Below are 18,720 nucleotides of genomic sequence, written 5' to 3'. Positions count from 1 at the left end.
CTTTGTGTACTGTTTGCAATCTGTGCCTTGCCTGTTAAATAACATAGTTAGGGGCTGCTGCTGAGATGGTGCGGTAGGTAAAAGTGCTTACCAGCAAACCTGATGGTCTGAGTCTGATCCCAGACATTCTTGGTAGAAAGAGAGAACTGACTCCCAAAAGTTGTCCTCTGACCTTTGCAGATGCATGGCTACACACACACACACACACACACACACACACACACACACACCCCTAATATTATGTAACTTTTTTTTTTTTGAGACAGGGTTTCTCTGTGTAGCTTTGCACCTTTCCTGGAACTCACTTGGTAGCCCAGGCTGGCCTTGAACTCACAGAGATCTGCCTGGCTCTGTCTCCCGAGTGCTGCGATTAAAGGCGTGCTCCATCACAGCCCGGCATAATTCTTTTAATTTTTTTTAAAGATTTATTCATTTATTGAATGTGTATGAGTGTTCTCCTTGCATGTATGTATGTGTACCATGTGCTTGCCTAGTGCTGGCAGAGGTCAGAAGAGGGCATTGGATCCTTTGGAACTGGAGTTACGGATGGTCATGAGCCATCATGTGGATGATGAGAACCGAACCTGGTCTTCTGCAAGAGCAACCATGCTCTTAACCGAAGAGCCAACTCTTCAGTGTGTCCGAATTCTTAAAGTGTAGGTATAGGTCCAGTAAGGTTTTCTTCTGTTGCTCTTTTTTTCTCAAAGTTGTACCAGTTCTTTTTTACTTTTTGTTTTTCAGGGACAGGGTTTCTCTGTGGAGCCCTAGCTCTCCTGGAACTTGCTTTGTAGACCAGGTTGGCCTCGAACTCACAGAGATCTGCCTGCCTCTGCCTCCTGAGTGCTGGGATTAAAGGTGAATGCCACCTCTATCCAGCTGAGGGTCAATCTTTAACCTCAAGTGAGAATGCCACTTGTTTCTGAGGAAGCAGATTGGAGTGTTGGGGGGCGCTTTATTCTGTGGTCCCGAAAGTTCTGTGTCCTATAGGGCAATCTCCTGGTCCACAGGTTCTCTGACTAGATTGATGACACTTGAGTCCCCACAAAGCAGTATTTCACTCTTCTTAGTAAGAGTGGATACCAGACTACAAGTGACCTTTTGCCGAGCCCATCTAGCCAGGGAACCCCAAGCCTGATTTCCTAAGCAGGGAAAAGGTTTTCAGTATCTCTGTGGGAAAGGGAATTGGGGTGGCTCCAGGGACTGGTGAGAACCAGATGTGGGAGTAGGGCAGCCTGTGTCTCTAGACCTTGTGCTAAGGAATCTTCTGTGCCTGCTCAGAACAGCCTACTCCTTGGTGTCCACTGGGAAGAAAACGGGTTGCTTCCCCATTAGGGAGTCTCGCCATAGTTGCCCTGCTTCCTGCCCCAAGGAAAGATTCTGAGTACTGGTGGAGTCCAGAGACCTGGGGCTAAGAGCGAGCGCCACAGTAACCTGGAATGAACCCTGGAGATCCACCTGTCTTCTCTTGGCCTTCCTTTCTCTGCTAGATAAGGGGATGGGGTTCCATGATCTCCCCAAATGCTCACCTAATCTCTGGGAACCTGAGAAAAGAACAAGTCCGATGCCACACTCTCTGAGGTCGGAGTCAGCTAGATTTCCGCTGGAGGGTACACAGGGAGGGATGATTTTAGAGAGATGACTAAAAGCCTTTATGTCTTATTTCTCACCTTAATCCTGCCCTGTCCTGACGATTCTAAGAGAAACCTAGAGGCCCCTTGTATGCCATCCCTTCTGTAACTTTAACGTCATTCCTCTCCGGCCTCTCTCACTAACAGCGCCACAAGCTTTGGGGACGGTGGTAACACAGTGTGTAGATGGTAGGGTGGACCCTCAAGTGCCTTTGAAAAAGATTGTATAGGGTAAGGATCCTACAGGGACACTGGGCATAGACAAAAATATTTTCTTATACCTAATTCACGCTCCATCTGGATCTCAGCTTGATCTTAAAAGGCTGGAGTGGGTTTGTGGATGAGAAAAAAACTAAAAGGAAGGAGAGAAAAGTAGAGCACACTCGAAGGACCTGATTCCTTCCCCCAGCTCACATTCCTCCGCCCCAGTCCCGCTGCCGCAGCTCCACTGCCAAGGGGGCCCTAGACTCCCGCTCCAACTATTCCAACCATCCTGAACAGGGTGGGGCGTTTGGCTCTCGGGCCCCCCTCCGTGCCCCTCCCGGGCTGGTCTCCCCTTCTGCCCCGGTTCCTCCCTTTCTGGGGTGGGGCCAGCCAATGGCCGTCGAGACGCCGAGTTTGGCCTGGGAGCCCGGCAGCTCGCGGATTCCCCGCCCCACAGTTCTGGCCAACGTCCCGGTGCGCACGGACGTGGCTCGAGTTTCCTCCGTTCTGGGCTCCTGCTCGCTCTCCCCTCTCTCGCTCCTCCTTCTCTCCCAGTCTCCCGCTCCAACTCCACCCGGCCGGCCCCGCACGGCTCCGGGAAGCCATGGAGGATGTCACGCTCCATATCGTCGAGCGGCCGTATTCCGGATTTCCCGATGCCTCCCCCGAGGGCCCGGAGGCTATCCCAGGAGAGGCACCGGCCACGGAGGAGCCGTCGGGGACTGGCTCTGACGAGCTGATCAAGTCGGACCAGGTAAACGGTGTGCTAGTGCTGAGCCTTCTGGATAAAATCATCGGCGCCGTTGACCAGATCCAGCTGACCCAAGCCCAGCTGGAGGAGCGACAGGCGGAGATGGAGGGTGCCGTGCAGAGCATCCAGGGCGAGCTGAGCAAGCTGGGCAAGGCTCACGCCACCACGAGCAACACGGTGAGCAAGCTGCTGGAGAAGGTGCGCAAGGTCAGCGTCAACGTGAAGACGGTGCGCGGCAGCCTGGAGCGCCAGGCCGGCCAGATAAAGAAGCTGGAGGTCAACGAGGCGGAGCTGCTGCGCCGCCGCAACTTTAAAGTCATGATCTACCAGGTGAGCCCGTGGGGCGGACTGCGCCCAGAGTTGGGGGTACCCTGCCCGCGGCCCCGGCCTGAGACCTGGGTGGGGACACTGGCCCGAGGTTCGTCTCTCTGCCAACCTGGCCCCGTGGGAGCGGTCAGGAACTCCTCCCTCCTTCCTGCAAACCCAGCTGGAGTGGGGTTCGGGGAGTGGCAGACTCTTGGGGCGCATAGAAGGGCTCACTCCGCGCCTCCCCGGGGCCCAGGCTCCTCCCTGCGGTCTGTAACTCCTAGCCGGAAAGTTAGCGGGGTTGTACTGGGGAATGCTGAATGCTCTCAGCTTGTCTCTGTTAAACGTCTTACCACTTGGAGGAAGTTTTGTGGGGGGAATACCCGAGGTCCCTGGTGGTCTTTTAGGGACCCTCTATAAGTGGACACTGACTGTGGGGCCCGGGGCCTGGGGCCTCCGGTGCTGTGGGCCCGATATAGCGGCTGATTCAGGGCTCAGGCACGCACCGGCGGGGGCGCCATGCAAGGGACACGACCGTCAGCCCCCCTCATCCTACCCCGCGCCCCCGCACCAGCCTCGGCTGCCCACACGCGTCCCCTTGCAGCGATCTGCCCCTGGCCTCCAGGCACTTTCAGGTCCTTGGGGACACCCTGTCTCACGGTGTTCAGGCGCCCTTAGCTTCTACTGAGAGCGGGTGGGGCGGGTAGGGGTGGGCGTTAGAAGAGCAAGTGGGGCTGGTGGGGGTGGCAGCTAGGGCGCGGTGAATCACGCCTCCCCCGCCCCCATAACTGCGGGGGCGGTGTCCGGAGCGGTGAAGGTGCTAGCGGGTGGAGGCTGACACACTCAGGCTCCACCCTTTGCTTTCTTTGCACCTTTCTGGTTTTCTCCTGCCTGGATACAAATGTATCCTAACCCCCTTTAGCAGGGAGTCTCAATGTTGATTTGCACCCGCACGCCCCATCCCTGACCCCTCTAAGAGTAAGTCTGAGCAGAGCGAGGTGCTCTTTCACTGGAGGGAATGTGCTGAGCCCTGCCTCCTCCTGGTTGGGCCTGGTGGATGCTCCCACTCCTAGACTGAGGGCTGTAGGGCTTAGTTTATGCTCCTGATGGGAATGGAAAGAAAAGGAAGACTAACTTTCCAACATGCCCCACAGAATCCGTATCAGGGGGCTGTGGTCACTGCTCGGACCCTTGCTTGATTATGATGCTTCAGAGTAACCACGTGGTGTGAGATGAGGTCCGTAGCTTGGTTTCTTTCAGGGGAATGGAGAGCGATGCAGATGGCAACAATGTCTGGGGGAGAACTGAGCCTATTATGTGCTCAGGGTCTTAGGTGATGGGACAGAGGCAGGAACAGGACCGCTCCCAGCTCCTGCCTCTACGTACTTGCTGAGGGACTCCTTCGAGGGGCCTGTACCAAGTTTTGCCTTGCTGATTGATGCATACCCGTGGCCCCATCATTCCAGAGGCCAAGCAGCCTGGGACAGAACACAGCCCTGTCTAAGGACAAGAAAGCTTTGCTTCTCCCATTTATAGCACCGGCTTGGTAGGAGAAAGTGTTTACTTAGAGCTGTTTTCATGCAATCTAACTGTTTAGAGGCAGTCGGTTTGGGACTGTGAGGCCCTGTGAGTTGTTTTTGGGACCTATGTGGCCCTTGCAGGTGACATCTAGGGGAAGAGAAGAGGGTCTGAGACAGTAAGCAGCTTTCTCCTTCAGAACCTGTGCCTGTCACAAAGTGACTTTCTCATTTTAAATGTCCCAGGTTGTGCAGCTTGGGGACACTCTCAGCCTGGAGGTAAACCTTCCTGTGCTGAAGAGGGGGATTCTGAGAGAAAGGACCGGTATTGGGAGAATGGGGGACGTCCCTGCTGAGGTTGGTGTCCTCTCTGCTCTGTTCCTTCCATCTCCAGCATTTGGCAATCATTATCTGAATAGTGGGGTGGAGGTGGGGCGCTCACTAGATGGCGTTGACTACATGTGAACCAGGCCAGTGGGTGAGGAGGGCAGACAGTTGAGGTAGAGTGGCTTGAGGCTAGAAAGATGGCTCAGTCATACACAGCACTGGTTGCTCTTCCAGAGAACCAGGCTTTGGTTGCCCACACCCAAATGACGGCTAGCAACAATCTAGCTACAGCTCCAGGGAGTCTGACACCCTCTTCTGCCTCTGCAGGGACACATGTGATGCACAGACACACATACAGACAAAACACTCCCCCCCAAAAAAAATCTGAAAAGAAAGAAAGTGTTGCTTAAGTTGAGCCACCAACCAACCCAAAGGGGAAAGAGCTAACCAAGCAAGCACTAATGCGGTCCCTAACGCTGGGATAAGCTCAGAGGTGAGGACTAACTCCTAGTGCGTGGGGTCGGGCTCTTTGCAGAACTTCCTTGAGCTGCCCCACGGATGTGCCAGGTGGGGGTGACGGGGTGGGGGTGGGAGGAAAGCAGCTTGCTCTCATCCCGGGTCTGCAGAGGTCCGCAGTCTGAGAAAAGAATGGGGTAAAAATAGCCATGTGTCTTGGCAGGCCTAATAGGGAAGACTGGGGGCAGCAGCGTTTATGGGAAACTCAGGATAAGGAGATGGCCAGGCAGAGAGAGCAAGAGAGCGGGGGGGGGGGGGGGGGGGGGGGCAGACTGGACCGGGGCTCCCAGTGTATGAGTTCTTTAGAGGGAAAGAGGAAATGAGGTTCTGTCTTCCCCGCACAGGTGTGGGAGGTCATGATGTGGCAAAAGGGGTCACTGTAGAAGAAGGTACCCAAGGGTTTAGAAATCCCAGTAGTGGGATCAGGGTGGGGGTCCCTTGTGCAGCTATAAACAAAAGCTAGCAGTTTGGCGAAGGGGAGTTTGAAGGGGAGAAGTGAATTTTACTAGTGGTGGTAGACTGAGGGCTTCTGGGATGTCTGGGTTACATTGTGCGGATGGAAGCAGTTGCTCTGAAATACCATGCGATTCAGGAGAGTTGAAATCCACACAGCCACTCATACAAGTGATGGTTCGGATCCTTTCAGAGCTGTATTAGAATCCAGAAGGAGAAATAAAGTGGAAAAAGTGCTTTCTGGAAGTTGTAATTTTCCCAGCCAATGCTGGGCAAGTGATTTACCGTTGCCCCATATCCCCAAACCGTGGAATAGTTTGGATGAGGCAAAGTTGATACCCATTAGATCTGCTCCAAGGGCTTGGGGATAGGACTCAGAGGCATTGGAGAGATTAGGTTACTCACGGCATTAAAGGGGAGGGCAGTATGGTTGGAATGAGGGTGTGCTGGCTTCTTCTTCTCAAATCTTCACCCAGCCTTTAATACCTTCCTTCCTGTACTCCAGTGAATCACAGATACCTTTCTCTGGAAGAACCCTAAACCTTTATCTAAAAATACTCGAAGCTTGTTGCTCTGGTCCCTTTCCCCGCTAAGTCTCACTGCTGGAGAGTGTGTCTACAGGTCACTCTTTCTAACAGATGACTTTAGGCTGTTTTTTTTTGGTCATGGAATCCGAAGCAGACAGGGTAATTTTAGGGGGCATTCCCAGGACTGAAGGCAATCTTACCATCTGCCCACCTACCCCCTTTTTAAAAGTCAAACCTCACTGTTGTAAAAGCCAAAGTTAAAAAGGTGAGACAAGGGCATAAAGCAGGCAGCCAGCAGCAAGAGGGGACAGAAGGTTATGGTAAGTGACAACCTCAGAGATGGGTGTGTGTGTTGGGGGGGGGGAGAGGGCGTTTGTGCAGGGTTTGGAATCCCGTCAATGTGAATAATTCATCATTCCGTCCTTATAGCCCTCTGAGCTAGAAGATAACCAGCTTCCTCCTCTCCGTGGTGTGTCTGAGGAAGCTGGGGCCCAGACTGGGGAAATTACTTGCCTATTGTCACTTAAGTGACGAGGGGTGAAAACGGGTCAGATGAATGTGGTGGTGTGCTCGGCTGGACCCCAAGCTCTCTAGAGGAGATGGAAGCAGGATTGTGAGTTTCAGGTGCTACTTAGGGAGACCCTCTCAAAACAACCACCAACACCCCGTACATGCAAACAACAGGCACTAGGAATCTAGCTTCGTTGGTAGAGGGCTTGCTTAGCATGCATAAAGCCCTGGGTTCCATCTCTAGCACCACATAAACTGGCTGGGTGGTACCTGCCTGTAATTTCTGTACTCAGGCAGTAGAGGCAGGAAGATTAAGAGTTCAAGGCCGCTCCCAGCTACCTAGCCTGGTTGGGGCCAACCTGAGCTACATGAGACACTGACCCAACAAGAAGGAAATTGGGCAAGAACCCCGGAATGTTGCTCCTCACCTGGATGCTCTGTGATACACATGTATACGTGTGTATGTGTGCAGACACATGGACTATGTTGGCTACAAGTGGCCAGCAGTGGGATATTGATGGCCGTTAGCTGCTCAAGCTCCTGAGTGCTGAAGGAAGAGCAAAGAATGGTTGCCCAGCCCCTTGGCAGTGGGAGGGGAAGGTGCCCATGTAAGGATTAAACTCCAGGCCAGCCATGGGCATTCCTCGCTTAGGCTCCCTTTCTAGGGGAGAGCCATGTTCCACCTCCCATCTCCCTGCCGCTTCTGCTCCTTCCCGTACTCGGCAGGTTGGGACCTGTTGCTGCTTTGGGGTTTTATGAATACATGCCTTCCTGAACATCGCTATTGTCCAAGTCTGTTGTTCCCTCTAATTGTCCCTCTCCCGAGTTCTCACCCAAAGCTCTTGAGAAGGGTCAGAAGCCACCACTGGGAACCCCACAGGCCCACCTGTCCTGAAGATAGCTTGTTTTTACATTCTGATTTCTCCCTGTATCTGATATTCTAAGCCCTGGATAGATAGGGAGGCAGGAAGTAGAAACATGGTCAAGCAGCCTGAGTGTCCCTCTTCTCTGCATGTCCCTTTTCTTATCCGGGGCGGCACCCATGTATACCCACCCTGCCTCAGGGAATAACAAGAAAGAAAGGCATGTGTGTGTCTCTTCATTGGAGCCTCCCTGTTAGAATTTACCAGTTGGTCTCAAAACATTCCATCCCTGTTCCTTGGCAGCCTCTTTCCCCGCTTCTCTCCAGCCCCTCAGAAACCATAGTCATCTCATGCATGACAGTGGCATCCCAAGGGTAGAAGCTGGAAGCCCAAGGAGTGGTCCGAGGAACATTCTAGAGGACAGGAGGGAGGTGGAAGGGGTTCAGTTGAAGCTGTTTATTAATTCATGGGCTTGGGTTCATCCCACCCCTTCTAGCCCCAGGGCCCTCCCAAAGAAGCCTTTCAAATGTGGTTTCGGCCCACCCGGATCCATTCCGGAGCCTCTCCCTCTTCAACCGGACCCAGCTCTGCATGCCACAGAGGCCTCTTTCTGTCAACCCCACCCCACACCCCACCCTCGCCTCCGTGCACCCATCCCAAGTGCCATTTAAACCCCTTTTCCTCATCTTAGCCCAAGAAGAAGCCGAAAGCACCCTTTGGCCTGACCACACCCAAGATGGTGCCTCTTGACCTTCTGCCTGAGACTGAGTCCTTTCACCTGAAGCCTGACACAGTGCCTGAGCGCCCAGCCTTTGAGCAGATGCCCAGCCCACTGCCCAATTACCCAGAGCCTGGGACCCGACCCACCCCAGAGGAGCCAACAGCTGGTGGGAGTATGTAGGATCTCCTGGGACCCCAGGGCCAGTGGGCACAGGGTGTCCCTCCCGGCTACCATCAGCTCATTACTTGTCGGAAGTCCGTGCCTTGATGGCCCGTCCTTTCAAGCTGTGGTCTATTATGGGCTGGCAATGGGTGTTGGAAAAATGCTTGCCTTGTGCAGTGCTCAGGCAGATGTGGTGTGTGCAGTGGGCGTGGGAGGTCAAGAGGAGGATCCTCCCCTCCTTGGATGGTGGTGCTGCTTTCTTTGCTCTCCCAGTGCTGGGGATGGACCCCAGAACCTCATGCATGCTAAGCAAATGCTCGACCACAGAACTGTATCTCTTGAAGTCTTTTTAAATTGTAGCTGCACCCGAAGGCTGCCTTGCATGAAGCTGCATGAAACTGGGCGTGTCTTCTGATTTTTTTTTCTTCCACCCCCTCCCTCCCTACCCCTCAGGGACAGGCCAATTTGGCTCAAAGCCTCTTTGGAGGGGGGCCTTCATGAGGCCCAGACCCGGGAGCTGTTCCATGCCCTCTTCACCCACTCCCTGTAGCTGAGGAAAACATTTACACTTACTTTTTTTTTTTCATTTTCTTTTAGAAAATGTTTTGCAAAAGGATCTCTTATGTTTGCCAGATCCTGCCTTGGGTGGGGCACCCGAAAGCTGCCAGCTCAGAGAGGCCCAAAGGGAGAATATTTTAGCTGATTCCAGTGCACAAGACTTCTTTCTCCATGATCATCCCCCTAAGGAACACTTGTAGGGTTTTTCCCTTCTACGTCCCTTATGAAAATTGAATACTATAGAGACGATATATGATGGCTTATGTATGGAGGTTTTTCGGAGCACAGCAAACCGTCCTAATATCCAAGGCCCTGCCGCCTCCTGAGCGGCAATTTTCATCCTCTTAGGAAGAATGTCGTCCCTGCCAAGAAAGGGTGCTGTGGTAAAGAAAGTCCCTTCCCGCCTTTGCTGTCTCATCCCCTTGTCTTGGTAACCCAAAGCAGAGGTCTTGGGATTTTAGGGCGCCCTCTTCATTTCTCCTTCATAATGCATCTTCTGCCCCACAATGCAGCCTTTTCTAATATGTTCTTCAAGCAGGTCTTGGGTCTTGGAATCATCTCCACTTTTTTTTCTCAGCACCAGCTGTAGACAGAACCGGTTAGCGCTAAATCCAGAGAGGCTCCTACCCACCGCTGGGTAGTGCCTGTCCCTTCTCTCTAACAAATATGAAATGCCGAGGGCATAGTGGATGCTCAGTTAGATTACAATCATAAAATGATCTTTCTCAGCCAGCAGGTCTTGCTTTTCTGCAGCAGGGTTGGGAAGTGAAGTGTAAGAGGTAGGAACCTCCCTGGGGGCCTCTCTACATCCCTCCTGGACTGGTGCCTTCCCGGCTTGGGGAGCTGTGTGTGTTTGGCAGGGGCTGGGGAAGCTGTGCATGCTTTTGTTCGGACCTGGTCATTAAAAGTAACTCTGGAATCCAAGCCTGTTGGGAGTGGTGGCTTTGTTTAATAAAAACGGGAAAACGGAACAAGTGGAACCCTCCCTTCTTGCTCTCCACGAGGCCCCTCCATGGCCCTAATCACTCTGCCAGGGCAATATGAGCGAGACAAAGGTACCTGGCCCGGGTGCCCAGAGCAAGGGGAGGTGCTTTTGAATTGTGTTGGTGGCTGTTGTAGCAACAGGCAGACTGGGTGGGCCCACGGCAGCACTCCAAGGCTGTGAGTCATGAGGGAAGCCTGACTTGGGAAATGGGGGTGGAAAAGAGAAATCCATTAGTGGAGGGGAAAAGGCTAATGGTGATGTTCAGAACCAGCCCACAGGACATTGTACGGGGACTCGGGCCAAGTTGTTTTTCCTACCCCACCCCCTACCTTCCACCCAGAAGATGATGTCTCCCATAAAGGCCATCACTCCAGGGGAAGCCCACCACGAAGGGGGTTACGTTTCCCGGGCACCTTTCCTGGAAAAGTCCCGGCATACACTTCTCCTCCCTGGGATTCCTCCCTGACCCTGCAGCATGGAAAGGCCTATCATTTTCTGAGCTCAGCTGGCAAAGACCTTTGTCTAGAAAGCTAAAGGTCAGAGAGACCAGCTAGCCCCATCTTCTGCTGTGGGGTTAGACGGGGGAGAGTCAACTCACAGAGATCCACCTGCCTCTGCCTCTGGAGTACTACCACTGCTTAGCCTTTTTTTGGGGGGGGGCGGGGGATACTGGTGTTACAGGTGAATCTGGGTTGAGATGCATGGAAGAGGTGGCAGAGAGTTTAATCCTAGGGAGTCCTAAGATGCCATGTAAACCCTAATGATGTCAGTCTCTAGGTGCAGGCAGGATGACTGCAAGAGACTCAAAGTCAGAAAGAATGCTAGGAGAGGCTGGAACCTTCCTACACTCAGTACAAGAAAACCATTCCTTCAATGCCTCAGTGAATAAGAGGCATAGGGATGGCACATGCCCTAGGATTCCAGTGACAATACTAAGCCCCACTTATGGCAGGTAGAGACTACAAATCCCAGCATGCCTTGTGCTCAGGCTCCCTCGCCTGCTGGGAAGTGTAGTAATGTAATAGATAGCTTGAGGTGACTTGGTGCCCGGCAGAGCTGGTGCCCAAGTTGGGAGACGGTGGAGACAACATTCCCTCTTTGTCCCTGCTAATGTTATTGACAAGGAGGGAAGGAAGTTGGGAGGAGGTGTTCCTAGTTTCTAATGTAAACCAGGAAACCCTGAGGGATGTGAATGGGAGGGGATAGGAAAGGGATTGGGCGTGGGGAAGGGATTTCTGTAGCAGGTGGTATAAAGATTTCATGTAGCCTACGAAAAGGTGTGTGTGTGTGTGTGTGTGTGTGTGTGTGTGTGTGTGTGTGTGTGTTCTTTTTTGTGTGTGTATCTTTCTATGTGAAGAACCAATTTATGTTGTCTCATTTTTCTCAGGAGATGGGATTATTGCATAATTCTGGAAAATGACCTTGAGAAAACATTTTAGAAAAAAAAAAAGCGTCCTCCCCCCTCACTCCTTGGACTTAAATACCTAAAAACACCCTGAGCCTCTACAGGAGCTCCCATTTATGATCTGGGCCAGACCCCTTTCTATTCTGTGCTCACCCACATCTACGCTTTGGTGGTGGTGGTGTGCTGGGGGTCCTAAAACGAAGAAGTGTCGATCCTCAGACAGGTTATTGAAAAACCTCCACAGAACCAAGAATAAGCCTTGAGCTAGGGTCTCTGAGAGGAAGAGGAGAGCTAAGCGCTAGCTAGCTTTGAGACCAGGGATTATAGGCAGTCCCCATCACCTTCCCCACTCCTGGCTCTTTAAGCTCTGGCCTGGAAACAAAGCAAGACCATAAAAGCCGTCATCCCCTCTATTCCAGGGCAGGGAACACAGAACCAGAAGAAATGTCCAGACCAGGGAGAAAACAGTTCCTTGGCGTTCAGCCAGCGTCTTCCCTTTCCTCCATTAACTTCTATGTGGGGGTAGGGGGTGTTCGCTGGTGGAGCCAAATAGCGTGAGAAAGTCAAGGATGCAAACCGGCTGCAGGCAGAGCTCCCTTCCCCCAAGACTGGCTCAAATGTTAAGAACGCACTTCCTTTACTTTAGCTTAAAGCTACCCTACTTGGGGACCACCTGGGATCGGCTTTGAGCGCACCCCAGCGCTTTCCAACTTCGGAACTCTCCCAAACCGACTTTGTCTCCTTCAGGGCAGAGAGTGAATCAGGGCACCAGAGGGCGCTCTGCTATTTACAAAGTTAAGCTGTACTTCCCAAAGTCACAAAGGCTTACAGCAATCATAGGGGTAGCGGTAGCTCCAAGGGTGCAAGGGTTTGAGGGTCCCTGGGAATATTTAGTTCAAGTGGAATCATAATGCCGACCAGTGTCTGACACGAACCTCTGCTCTTCGCCTCCTCTGTCTGTATATCGACCATTCAACGGTTGTGACCAGTCCTGTACTGGGCACTGGGGTGTTCAAGAGTGAACAAGTTAGGTGGACGTCACCCTTCACAACATTGGTTCTCACGCCCTCTCCAGAATCGCCACTACCCTACTCGGTTTCCCCCCGGAGTCTCATCCCTCATCCCTCGCTCCGCCCGCTCCCATGGCATCTCTCATCTCCGCTCTGTTCTCCTCTTAGGATGAAGTCAAGCTGCCCGCCAAACTGAGCGTCAGCAAGTCGCTGAAAGAGTCGGAGGCGCTGCCGGAGAAGGAGGGTGACGAGCTGGGCGAGGGCGAGCGGCCCGAGGAGGACGCCGCGATCGAGCTGTCCTCCGACGAGGCGGTGGAAGTGGAGGAGGTGATCGAGGAGTCCCGCGCCGAGCGCATCAAGCGCAGTGGCCTGCGGCGCGTGGACGACTTCAAGAAGGCCTTCTCCAAGGAGAAGATGGAGAAGACCAAGGTGCGCACGCGCGAGAACCTGGAGAAGACGCGCCTGAAGACCAAGGAGAACCTGGAGAAGACGCGGCACACGCTGGAGAAGCGCATGAACAAGCTGGGCACGCGCCTGGTCCCCGTGGAGCGACGCGAGAAGCTGAAGACGTCGCGCGACAAGCTGCGCAAGTCCTTCACCCCCGACCACGTGGTGTACGCGCGCTCCAAGACCGCCGTCTACAAGGTGCCGCCCTTCACCTTTCACGTCAAGAAGATCCGCGAGGGCGAGGTGGAGGTGCTGAAGGCCACCGAGATGGTGGAGGTGGGTCCTGATGACGACGAGGTTGGCGCGGAGCGCGGCGAGGCCACCGACCTGCTGCGCGGGAGCAGCCCCGACGTGCACACGCTGCTGGAGATCACCGAAGAGTCAGATGCCGTCCTGGTGGACAAGAGCGACAGCGACTGAGCGGGACTCTCGGGGGCTCTGCCCTGGAGGCCGGCGCCTGACCCTGCCGCTCCCTGACCCCCGCCCCTGCCCAGCTCCTTTCTCTTTTCAAACTTTCTATTTCGCATTCTCCTCAGCCCCAGTCTGGTTGAGCTTTTTCTAAGTTGAAAACACATCCCTTGGAAGAGCACCTCATTCAGAGCACAAGCCTTAGGCCGAGGGGAGGTGGTCTCCCACAATGGACAGCCTCAATTTGGACACCGTCTGGGTAGGAAGTAGGGAGAATGGCCCATGTCCAGGCTGTCCTAGCCTAGGACGCTTTTCCTTAGCTCTCTTAGTTGGGTCCTGTCGGGGTATCTGCCTCCCACTCGGCCTCTCCACCACAGCTTCATACTCAGCAGCACTATTCCCGCTTCCTGAGCTATTTTTACCTTATCCGCATCCCAGGAGACGCTAAAGCCAAAATTTCTGCAAGAGGAAAGAGTGAATCCTAAAGACAACCCTTGTAGGGACAGCCTTTTAGTGCCAGCTTGCTATCTCAGCTACCTGGGAGGCTGAGGCAGGAGAATTGAAAATTCAGGGCCTGTCTGGGCTATAGAGTGAGTTCAAAGCCAGCCTGAGCGATTCAATGAGACCCTGTTTCAAAATAAGAAGAGATGGCTGGGGTGTATCAGTGAGAGAGCCCATGCTCAGAAGGTGGTGGGAGCAATTCAGAATACCATGAAGAAAGAAAATGTGTAGGGAGACCTTTGCTCCCATGGGAGGTAGCAAATTCCAGTGGAAGACCTGAGGGCCTTTGGGGGAACCTAAGGCAATAGGGTGGGGTGGAGGCAGAGTGTGTCTTGACCCTGGATAAAGGTCTTACCAAAGTAAGCAGGAGGAGGCAGGCAGAGCCCAGGAAAGGATTGGATGTGTGTGTGTGTGTGGGGGGCACATGTACAAGTCTACAAAATTTGCACACAGGAGCACATGAGTATGGCTTTGGGAAGAAAGGGGAAAATAGGAGAAAGTTGAAATGGAATAAGAAAGAAATGCCCTCATTAGCAACACAAAGAAACTGAAGCAGGAATCTCACTTTCGTAGGGTCTCAGGACGCAGGATGGTTTCAGGAACAGGAGGGCAGTCAATTCTAGAAAGTGTGTTCCAAAGAGAGGTAAGCCAGCGTCTGGGAACTGCCTTCTGGGAAGCCTAGTTTTCCAAGCCCAGAAAATTAGGATTCCAGCAGGGGGCAGCAGCAAGCTGTGGAGGGAGAACAGGCAGTTCCGGTGGGAAGTAAGAGAGCCAGCGAGCAAGGTGCTAAGGGCGGCGCCCCCCAGCCCAGAGCAGAGATTCCTAGGGGAGCTGGGGAGGCAGGGCTTGCTGACTTGCCCACCCCAGTTCCCTTTCAGCAGCTTCTAGTGTGGGTCTTTCCCTAGTAAAGCTGCAGAACTCGCCAAGACCTCTGTAAGTTCCTTGCTTTTGGGGGCACCTAACCTGAAAGTTTAGAGGGGCTTGCTGCTTCTTATTGGAGGCTTCACTTCTATAGTCATTGACCAGGTTTTCTCCCGAGGACACAGTGGTCCCCCCTTTCCCTACCCATTAAAGGCTAGTCAGGAGCAAAGACAACACCTCCCACAAACGATGGCTAGAGGAGGCTTCCTTCTCCCCACCTACCTAGCTTCCCTGCTCTGCTTTTTAGAATTGCAGCTAATTGATATTTGGGGTGTGTGTGTTGGGGGGGGTGGAAACCACAAACCTTTTATACAATACGAAGCTTTGCATTTTTTTTTTTAATTTTTAATTTTCCTTTTTTCTTGGTTCCCTTCCCTTCTCCGGATGATTGAAGACACACAGCTGAGGAGGGCGGGAAATGTAGGATGAGGTCCCTTGGTGCTGGTGGGCTGAAGGGGCCTAAGTCATGGGCAGATGCAGTTTCCTGTGGGCTCTAGGGGAGCTCCTTATGTTGCTGTGTTCTAGTGAGCAGCCGGACCAATAAACCTGCTTTTCTAAAAGGATTTGTGTGGGGTGATATTGTCCAAATCACTTACTGAGGGTATTGAAGGACTACAGGAAACCAGGAGTGAAAAGGGGGACAGAAGAGCGCAAAGTACTGAGGGAAGAAGGGAGGGAGGGGGGAGGGCAGGAGGGAGGGCAGGAGGGAGGGAGTATTTCTGGTATATATTTGCCTGGCTTCCTAGAGTGGGCTGGAGTGGTGCAGGTAAATAACACCAGCCAATGTATTGAGCTGTTCTCTGCCGGGACACCTAGCATTTGGGCATGCAATTATTTCAAGGGGCAGCACCCCTTTGAAGTAGATTCTAACATTGCTATTCCCCTGTAGCTAGTGTTTTCCTGCCTTGCCCAGAGTCAGGACAAATCTTTGTCACCTGCCAGTCCCACAGCCGCTCAGACCCAACCAAGTAAACACAGAGACTTATATTGCATACAAACTGTATGGCCGTGGCAGGCTTCTTGTTAACTGTTCTTATAGCTTAAATTAATCCATTTCCACAAATCTATACCTTACCACGTGGCTCATGGCTTACCAGTGTCTTCACATGCTTCTTGTCATGGTGGCAGCTGGCAGTGTCTCCTGCCTTCCTGTTCTTTCTTTTCTCCTCTCTGTTAGTCCCGCCTATACTTCCTGCCTAGCCACTGGCCAATCAGTGTTTTATTTATTGACCAATCAGAGCCACTTGACATACAGACCATCCCACAGCATTCCCCCTTTCAGAGTAGAAGAAACAGTGACCTGTTTAAGGTCACACAGCAGGCAGGTAGAAACAGCATCTGGCTCCACCAGCTGTTGAAGGGTTCCAGTCTGTGATCTGGGTCCTGTTTGGATCTACTTCCCAGTGGCCAGGGCATTTATCCTCCAGATATTCCCCAACCCCAGTCATAGGCCTGGAGGATGGTGGGGAAGGAGAGCCTGCTTCAGAGGAAGAACAGGGGCGCACCTATGTACCAGCTGTACCCACCAGCATTTTACATTCTCCAGCAACCCTACGCTAGCCTCTCTTTTGCTGTCTGAGTGAGCATAACCCTACCCACAGGTTATGAACTTCCTGAAACAATGGCTTTTGTCTGACCACCTCTACTTGGAGCGAGCATAACCCTACCCACAGGTTATGAATTTCCTGAAACAATGGCTTTTGTCATTTTGGGTTCTGCCTGTCTCAGAATCTCAGGGAAGATGTCCCTTATAAAAGAAATGCCATTTCTGGGGCGATACCCCCATCCTCCTGCTACTAGCTCCAACAGGCTCCGAGTCCTCGTGTGCACACATTCCTCTGTGCCTGCCTGCAGCAGCAGATTCCATGGGCCTAGAGTTCTAAGTCTTACATAAAGGGTTGGCTTCCCACCAAAAGAAGTGGACACTAGCAGTGAAAATTCAGAGCCTCCAGGCCATTAATGTTCCCGTCTGCCAGGAGAGACAAACCAAAGCTCTCACTTTCTCTGGGAAGAACACGAGCAGCTGTGAAGCAGGGAATGATGCCAGGAGCCCAGGTACGATTGGCTGTCCCCTGAGACACCCAGCCTTCTCAATTTGCTCACCCACCTGCTTTTCATTTGTCTCCCATCAGCCCCTCTCTTTATGTTAGTCACTGGATGGTACCACTCTCACCCACTTCCATTCTGGCCATTCCCTTTGTGAAGAGTACTGCTGATTCTCTGACTAGCCACCCCATGACACCCTATGGCATCCCTCCTTTACCCCACAGTGTCCCAAAGCACTTCCAGAACCAGAAAGACTCCTTTTCACCACAGTGAGATGGGGATGGCTGGTTATAGGCATTAGATTAAACATCCTACTGCCTACTAGTAGGAATTGATGGTACTCTGAGGTCCATACTTACTTGGTATCTTCCACCAACTGGTTATGAAGTTGCTGTCCTTACAGGCATTAATTCCAATGGTTACACTGAGACAATGGAGAGGGAAATTGTCATCGTGGACCTAGGAAATCCCTTTGAAGTCTCAAATTGAGTTGCTAGGTCTCCCTATGACACCTTCCAAGTCCTTTTCTTTTTTCAATGCTTGTGCATGCTCATGTGGGTTGGAGGAAACCTCTGGTATTATCCTCAGAAATCCTACCCATCGTGAGACAGGGTTTCTCATTGGTCTGGAGCTCACCAATCAAGCTAGGCTAGAACCCACTGCCTCCCCAGGGTTAGGATTTCAAATGGATGCCACTATGTCAGGCATTTTTATATGAGTACTGAGAACTCAGAGCCTTGTGCTTAAAAAGCAAGCACTTACTGTTATTTTTCCAGCCCCCTTTTTTTATTTTCATTTACTTTTTCTTTGTTTGTTTTTGGGACAGTCTTATTGTATGTGTGCATGTACCAGCACACACACACACACACACACACACACACACACACACACACACACACACCCCTGTGAGGCTGGTGGGTTAAACTCCTAGCCACAGCTGATAATACTCCCTAAAAGTCTGGCCCCTGCCTCCATTTTTGCTGCTTCTCAACATATTGAGGAGTCTGCTGGCCAGAGATGAACCACTTTCAGGGCTGTGGGTCTCTGCTTGGGATATTCACCATCTCTGGGATGGCATCTCCATTCCTTCCTCCCTCCTCTTTCTTTCTCTCCCTCCCTCCCTCCCCTTTTCTCTCTTTCTTCCAGACAGTTTCTCTGTATAGCCTTGGCTGTCCTGGAACTAGCTCTGTAGACCATGGTGACCTCTAACTCAGATCCGCCTGTCTCTGCCTCCTGAGTGCTGGGATTAAAGGTGTGCGCCATAACCCACTGCTTACTTACTTCCCTCTTTTTTTTTTTTTTTTTTTTTTTTTTTTTTTTTTTTTTTTTTTTTTGGTAGTACTAGGAGTGGAACCCAGAACCTCACATATGCTAGGCGAGTGCTCTGCCACTGAACTACACTCTGGCACGCCCTCATCTTTCCTTTTATATCAACCTCCTTTTAAAAGAGTTTTTTTTTGTTGTTGTTTTATGAATACTGTGTATGTGGGTAAACTTTTAAGAGCTTATATGCACAGCCGAGCAGTGGTGGCGCACACACTTTTAATCCCAGCACTGGGCAGTCAGAAGCAGGTGGATCTCTTAGTTCAAGGCCAGCCTGGTCTACAGAGCAAGTTCCAGAACAGCCAAGGCTACACAGAGAAACACTATCTTAGAGGGGGAAAAAAAAAGAGTTTATATGCAGCATCTGCATGCAAGAGCCCCCAGAGGCTAGAAGAGGATGTCAGATTCCCTGGAACTGGAGTTATAGATGGTTGTGAGCTGCTTTGTAGGAGCTGGGAATTGAACCCAGGTTATCTGCAGGAGCAGCAAGCATGTTTAACCACTGAACCATTTCTCCAGCCTTTTCTGAAACCAACTTCCGACCTCTTCCCCAGCTCCATCTTAGTCATGGTAATCAACTCAGACATCCCTTAGAACTTCATGTTAGTAAACACTGAGTGGGTAGATGAAC

At 52.1% G+C, this 18,720-nt stretch overlaps 1 protein-coding gene across 2 annotated transcripts; it reads left to right on the top strand.

Moving 5' to 3' along the window:
- The first annotated feature begins 2,268 nt into the window (after nt 1–2,268).
- Nucleotides 2,269–15,283, top strand: Cavin1 (caveolae associated protein 1). 2 transcript variants are annotated; one of them, XM_006992906.4, is made up of 2 exons: nt 2,269–2,913; nt 12,612–15,283. In XM_006992906.4, the coding sequence occupies exons 1-2, from the start codon at nt 2,437–2,439 to the stop codon at nt 13,308–13,310; spliced, it is 1,176 nt and encodes a 391-aa protein (XP_006992968.1). In that variant the 5' UTR covers nt 2,269–2,436; the 3' UTR covers nt 13,311–15,283. The 2 variants fall into 2 exon arrangements, with proteins under 2 accessions (XP_006992968.1, XP_042138752.1); XM_042282818.2 differs by lacking the exon at nt 12,612–15,283 and adding an exon at nt 8,294–8,578 and having other exon boundaries at nt 2,292–2,913.
- The last annotated feature ends 3,437 nt before the right edge of the window (nt 15,284–18,720 follow it).

Source organism: Peromyscus maniculatus, chromosome 8 (genome assembly GCF_049852395.1).
Source record: "Peromyscus maniculatus bairdii isolate BWxNUB_F1_BW_parent chromosome 8, HU_Pman_BW_mat_3.1, whole genome shotgun sequence".
Lineage (NCBI taxonomy): Eukaryota > Metazoa > Chordata > Mammalia > Rodentia > Cricetidae > Peromyscus > Peromyscus maniculatus.
The sequence above is the reverse complement of the archived record's forward strand: the minus strand, read 5'-3'. Positions and strand labels throughout refer to the sequence as shown.